This window comes from Scomber japonicus, chromosome 21, assembly GCF_027409825.1.
Source record: "Scomber japonicus isolate fScoJap1 chromosome 21, fScoJap1.pri, whole genome shotgun sequence".
Taxonomy (NCBI): Eukaryota; Metazoa; Chordata; class Actinopteri; order Scombriformes; family Scombridae; genus Scomber; species Scomber japonicus.
Window position 1 is genome coordinate 255317 of NC_070598.1, and position 7184 is coordinate 262500.

General features: G+C 53.5%; 1 protein-coding gene across 2 annotated transcripts in view; it reads right to left on the reverse strand.

The window, feature by feature from the left end:
• Positions 1–439: 439 nt before the first annotated feature.
• Positions 440–7184, reverse strand: part of LOC128382142 (guanine nucleotide-binding protein G(olf) subunit alpha-like) — a 15984-nt gene continuing 9239 nt past the window's right edge. For both annotated transcript variants that reach the window (XM_053342136.1, XM_053342135.1), the window contains exons 6-12: positions 6748–6802; positions 5907–5980; positions 3437–3495; positions 3113–3233; positions 2101–2231; positions 1766–1833; positions 440–586 (exon numbers count right to left, since the gene is read on the reverse strand). In XM_053342136.1, the coding sequence (XP_053198111.1) occupies positions 440–586; positions 1766–1833; positions 2101–2231; positions 3113–3233; positions 3437–3495; positions 5907–5980; positions 6748–6802 (655 nt within the window). The remainder of the gene's footprint in view (positions 587–1765; positions 1834–2100; positions 2232–3112; positions 3234–3436; positions 3496–5906; positions 5981–6747; positions 6803–7184) is intronic.

Genomic DNA, 7184 nt, shown 5'->3' on the forward strand with positions numbered 1-7184 from the left:
GCTCCTCCCACTCAACTACACTACCCACAATCCTCTGCAGCAAAGAAAAGACACAAAGAAAGGCACACTCCACTCTGTCCTAATCAATAACCTATAATCAGTAGTTAGTAATAAATCTTTAATAACCAATAATCTATAATCTATAATAATCTATAATCTATAATAATCTATAATAATCTATAATCTATAATAATCTATAATAATCTATAATCTATAATAATCTATAATCTATAATAATCTATAATCTATAATAATCTATAATCAATGATCAGGAACCAATAATCCATTCAAGCCTGTTTAAACTAACTGCAGAATAAATATATCTATCGGTATTGATCACCTATCAGCTTTGATTAGCTATCAAACCCACAGATTAGCGTCTTCAGGTCACATGATCGAGTCCTTGAGGGGCGGAGTCAGGTGAGCTGCCGCCGGCCAATCAGAGCAGCTCGTACTGGCGCAGGTGCATGCGCTGGATGATGTCACGACAGTCGTTGAAGACGCGGCGAATGTTCTCAGTGTCCACGGCGCACGTGAAGTGAGGATAACAGTAATGCTTCCCGTCTCCACTCGCTGTGCTGATCCTCTGAGAGACAGACAGGTGGGGGGGGGGGGGGCAGGTGGGAGGGGGACAGGTGGGAGAGAGGTGGGAGAGAGACAGGTGGGAGAGAGACAGGTGGGAGAGAGACAGGTGAGAAACAGGTGGGAGGGAGGGAGACAGGTGGGAGGGAGGTAGGAGAGAGACAGGTGGGAGAGAGGGAGACAGGTGGGAGGGAGACAGGTGGGAGGGAGACAGGTGGGAGAGAGACAGGTGGGAGAAAGGTGGGAGAGAGACAGGTGGGAGGGAGGTGGGAGAGAGACAGGTGGGAGAAAGGTGGGAGGGAGACAGGTGGGAGGGAGACAGGTAAGAGAGAGACAGGTAAGAGAGAGACAGGTGGGAGAGAGACAGGTGAGAGAGACAGGTGGGAGAGAGACAGGTGAGAGAGAGACAAGTGAGAGACAGACAGGTGGGAGAGAGACAGGTGAGAAGGAGACAGGTGAGAGGGAGACAGGTATGAGAGAGACAGGTGAGAGAGAGACAGGTGGGAGAGAGACAGGTGAGAGACAGGTGGGAGGGAGGTGGGAGGGAGGTGGGAGAGAGACAGGTGGGAGAAAGGTGGGAGAGAGACAGGTGGGAGGGAGACAGGTGGGAGAGAGACAGGTGGAAGGGAGGTGGGAGAGAGACAGGTGAGAGGGAGGTGGGAGGGAGACAGGTGGGAGGGAGACAGGTAAGAGAGAGACAGGTAAGAGAGAGACAGGTGGGAGAGAGACAGGTGAGAGAGACAGGTGGGAGAGAGACAGGTGAGAGAGAGACAAGTGAGAGACAGACAGGTGGGAGAGAGACAGGTGAGAGAGAGACAGGTGGGAGGGAGACAGGTAGGAGAGAGATAGGTGAGAGAGACAGGTGAGAGAGAGGTGAGAGAGAGACAGGTGGGAGGGAGACAGGTAAGAGAGAGATAGGTGAGAGAGAGACAGGTAAGAGAGAGATAGGTGAGAGAGACAGGTGAGAGAGAGACAGGTGAGAGAGAGTTGAGAGAGAGACAGAGAGAGAGAGACAGGTGAGAGAGAGGTGAGAGAGAGAGAGAGAGACAGGTGAGAGAGAGACAGAGAGGAGAGAGAGACAGGTAGAGAGAGAGAGACAGGTGAGAGAGAGACAGGTGAGAGAGAGACAGGTGAGAGAGAGACAGGTGAGAGAGAGACAGGTAAGTTGGCTGAGATTAATTACCAGGAACTCGTCTCTGATGAAGAACTTTGCTCTGGTTACTCTGGGGTCCTCATCAGGGTCCGGGACACCTACACACACACACACACACACACACACACACACACACATATACACACACACATATACACACATACACACACACACACACACACACACACAACTAATCAAAATTTATTTTAACTTTCACCACCAGATGTCACTGTAGAGCAACTTTTAGAGAGTTAGACCCCCTGTGTGTGTGTATATGTGTGTGTGTGTGTGTGTGTGTGTGTGTGTGTGTGTGTGTGTGTGTGTGTGTGTGTGTGTGTGTGTATATGTGTGTGTGTGTGTGTTACCGTCAGCAGGAACTGTGTAGTTCGTGTATTCGGGGAAGTAATCCTCCAGCTTCGATTTTCCCGCCAAGATTTTATCGGCGAGGACGTCCTGCTTGTTCAGGAAGAGGATCACGGAGATGGTCTTCAGAAACCTGCCAATCAGAGAGCAGAGAGGGTCAGCTACAGCCAATCACAGAGCAGAGAGGGTCAGCTACAGCCAATCACAGAGCAGAGAGGGTCAGCTACAGCCAATCAGAGAGCAGAGAGGGTCAGCTACAGCCAATCACAGAGCAGGGAGGGTCAGCTACAGCCAATCACAGCGCAGAGAGGGTCAGCTACAGCCAATCAGAGAGCAGAGAGGGTCAGCTACAGCCAATCACAGAGCAGAGACGGTCAGCTACAGCCAATCACAGCGCAGAGAGGGTCAGCTACAGCCAATCAGAGAGCAGAGACGGTCAGCTACAGCCAATCACAGCGCAGAGAGGGTCAGCTACAGCCAATCAGAGAGCAGAGAGGGTTATCAGCCAATCACAGCGCAGAGAGGGTTATCAGCCAATCACAGCGCAGAGAGGGTCAGCTACAGCCAATCACAGCGCAGAGAGGGTCAGCTACAGCCAATCACAGAGCAGAGAGGGTTATCAGCCAATCACAGCGCAGAGAGGGTTATCAGCCAATCAGAGAGCAGAGAGGGTCAGCTACAGCCAATCAGAGAGCAGAGAGGGTCAGCTACAGCCAATCACAGCGCAGAGAGGGTCAGCTACAGCCAATCAGAGAGCAGAGAGGGTCAGCTACAGCCAATCAGAGAGCAGAGAGGGTCAGCTACAGCCAATCACAGAGCAGAGAGGGTCAGCTACAGCCAATCAGAGAGCAGAGAGGGTCAGCTACAGCCAATCAGAGAGCAGAGAGGGTCAGCTACAGCCAATCAGAGAGCAGAGAGGGTCAGCTACAGCCAATCAGAGAGCAGAGAGGGTCAGCTACAGCCAATCAGAGAGCAGAGAGGGTCAGCTACAGCCAATCACAGAGCAGACAGCACCTATTGGTCCAGATGGATCTGAAGAGGTCGAGCGACTCTCGCAGCCGATTGGTGGAGTTGTCCTCTCGGATCACCATGTTGTAGCTGCTGCTCGCCGCCACGAAGATGATGGCCGTCACATCTGTCCAATCACAGAGCAGAGAGGGTCAGCTCCGGCCAATCACAGAGCAGAGAGGGTCAGCTCCGGCCAATCACAGAGCAGAGAGGGTCAGCTCCGGCCAATCACAGAGCAGAGAGGGTCAGCTCCGGCCAATCACAGAGCAGAGAGGGTCAGCTCCGGCCAATCACAGAGCAGAGATCAGTCACATGACATCGTTTACTCACCATTAAAACACTGAATCCACTTCCTGCGCTCGTCTCTCTGCCCGCCCACGTCAAACATGCTGAGAGACAGACAGGTCAGAGAGAGACAGACAGGTTAGAGAGAGACAGGTCAGAGAGAGACAGACAGGTTAGAGAGAGACAGACAGGTTAGAGAGAGACAGGTCAGAGAGAGACAGACAGGTTAGAGAGAGACAGGTCAGAGAGAGACAGACAGGTCAGAGAGAGACAGGTCAGAGAGAGACAGGTCAGAGAGAGACAGACAGGTTAGAGACAGACAGGTCAGAGACAGACAGACAGGTTAGAGAGAGACAGCCAGGTCAGAGAGAGACAGACAGGTCAGAGAGAGACAGACAGGTAGAGAGAGACAGACAGACAGGTCAGAGACAGACAGGTCAGAGACAGACAGACAGGTCAGAGACAGACAGGTCAGAGAGAGACAGACAGGTAGAGAGAGACAGACAGACAGGTCAGAGACAGACAGGTCAGAGAGAGACAGGTCAGAGACAGACAGGTCAGAGAGAGAGACAGACAGGTTAGAGAGAGCTAGGTCAGAGAGAGACAGACAGGTCAGAGAGAGACAGACAGGTCAGAGAGAGACAGACAGGTTAGAGAGAGACAGACAGGTTAGAGAGAGACAGACAGGTTAGAGACAGACAGGTTAGAGAGAGCTAGGTCAGAGAGAGACAGACAGGTCAGAGAGAGACAGACAGGTTAGAGAGAGACAGGTCAGAGAGAGACAGACAGGTTAGAGAGAGACAGGTCAGAGAGAGACAGACAGGTCAGAGAGAGACAGGTCAGAGAGAGACAGGTCAGAGAGAGACAGACAGGTTAGAGACAGACAGGTCAGAGACAGACAGACAGGTTAGAGAGAGACAGCCAGGTCAGAGAGAGACAGACAGGTCAGAGAGAGACAGACAGGTAGAGAGAGACAGACAGACAGGTCAGAGACAGACAGGTAGAGAGAGACAGACAGACAGGTCAGAGACAGACAGGTCAGAGAGAGACAGGTCAGAGACAGACAGGTCAGAGAGAGAGACAGACAGGTTAGAGAGAGCTAGGTCAGAGAGAGACAGACAGGTCAGAGAGAGACAGACAGGTCAGAGAGAGACAGACAGGTTAGAGAGAGACAGACAGGTTAGAGAGAGACAGACAGGTTAGAGACAGACAGGTTAGAGAGAGCTAGGTCAGAGAGAGACAGACAGGTCAGAGAGAGACAGACAGGTTAGAGAGAGACAGACAGGTTAGAGACAGACAGGTTAGAGAGACAGACAGGTCAGAGACAGACAGGTCAGAGACAGACAGGTCAGAGACAGACAGGTCAGAGAGAGACAGACAGGTCAGAGAGAGACAGACAGGTGAGGGTTAGTAGTTAATCTGTAGTTCAGACCAGGCGGGAATGAGTCCAACCAGGAAGTAACTTAGAGCTGCATTCTATCAAAAGGCCACCAGGGGGCGACCGTCTCTATACAAGTCAATGGAGAAGTAACTTAGAGCTGCATTCTATCAAAAGGCCACCAGGGGGCGACCGTCTCTATACAAGTCAATGGAGAAGTAACTTAGAGCTGCATTCTATCAAAAGGCCACCAGGGGGCGACCGTCTCTATACAAGTCAATGGAGAAGTAACTTAGAGCTGCATTCTATCAAAAGGCCACCAGGGGGCGACCGTCTCTATACAAGTCAATGGAGAAGTAACTTAGAGCTGCATTCTATCAAAAGGCCACCAGGGGGCGACCGTCTCTATACAAGTCAATGGAGAAGTAACTTAGAGCTGCATTCTATCAAAAGGCCACCAGGGGGCGACCGTCTCTATACAAGTCAATGGAGAATTCACCAACTTCTCACTTGATTTCTAACCTCCTCCCAGCAGCTCTAGACCACGGATACAGGGTCAGGGGTAGACCTCTAGACCACGGATACGGGGTCAGGGGTAGACCTCTAGACCACGGATACGGGGTCAGGGGTAGACCTCCAGACCACGGATACGGGGTCAGGGGTAGACCTCCAGACCACGGATACGGGGTCAGGGGTAGACCTCTAGACCACGGATACGGGGTCAGGGGTAGACCTCCAGACCACGGATACGGGGTCAGGGGTAGACCTCTAGACCACGGATACGGGGTCAGGGGTAGACCACGGATACAGGGTCAGGGGTAGACCTCTAGACCACGGATACGGGGTCAGGGGTAGACCACGGATACAGGGTCAGGGGTAGACCACGGATACAGGGTCAGGGGTAGACCTCTAGACCACGGATACGGGGTCAGGGGTAGACCTCTAGACCACGGATACGGGGTCAGGGGTAGACCTCTAGACCACGGATACGGGGTCAGGGGTAGACCTCTAGACCACGGATACGGGGTCAGGGGTAGACCACGGATACAGGGTCAGGGGTAGACCACGGATACAGGGTCAGGGGTAGACCACGGATACAGGGACAGGGGTAGACCTCCAGAACACGGCTACACTCACTGGAAGTTGACTTTGTCCACCTGGAAGCGAGTCTCAAAGATCCCCGAGGTCAGCACCCTGCAGCGCAGCAGATCCTGCAAGAGAAGAAGAAGGAGTCACTGATGACATCATCACAGCGCTCACAGCATGGGGTCCATATTCAGAAAGCACGACCAGAGCCTCGGTCCGGACTCTCAGTACCTCGGCCCGGACTCTCAGAGCCTCGGTCCGGACTCTCAGTACCTCGGCCCGGACTCTCAGAGCCTCGGTCCGGACTCTCAGTACCTCGGCCCGGACTCTCAGTACCTCGGCCCGGACTCTCAGACCCTCGGTCCGGACTCTCGGTGCCTCGGTCCGGACTCTCAGTACCTCGGCCCGGACTCTCACTGCCTCGGTCCGGACTCTCAGAGCCTCGGTCCGGACTCTCGGTGCCTCGGTCCGGACTCTCGGTGCCTCGGTCCGGACTCTCGGAGCCTCGGTCCGGACTCTCGGTGCCTCGGTCCGGACTCTCGGAGCCTCGGTCCGGACTCTCGGAGCCTCGGTCCGGACTCTCGGAGCCTCGGTCCGGACTCTCGGAGCCTCGGTCCGGACTCTCGGAGCCTCGGTCCGGACTCTCACTGCCTCGGTCCGGACTCTCGGAGCCTCGGTCCGGACTCTCAGCGCCTCGGTCCGGACTCTCAGAGCCTCGGCCCGGACTCTCAGAGCCTCGGTCCGGACTCTCAGCGCCTCGGTCCGGACTCTCGGAGCCTCGGTCCGGACTCTCAGCACCTCGGTCCGGACTCTACTCGGGGGGGCGGAGCCTGTCCACGTTAAATAAAGGTAGATATAAATAAACTCGACAGCTGATTGGTCCGTTCGTTACCTGATCAGTCGGTGTGTAGTCCGTCCTCCTGACTGAGTCCAGCTTGTCCAGGAAGCTGCAAGACACACACACACACAGATACACACACACACACACACACACATACACACACACACACACACACAGATACACACACACACACACAGATACACACACACACACACAGATACACACACACACACACACACACACACAGACACACACACACACACACACACACACACACACACACAGATACACACACACACACACACACACATACACACACACACACACAGATACACACACACACACACACACACATACACACACACACACACACACAGATACACACACACACACACAGATACACACACACACACACAGATACACACACACACACACACACACACACAGACACACACACACACACACACACACACACACACACAGATACA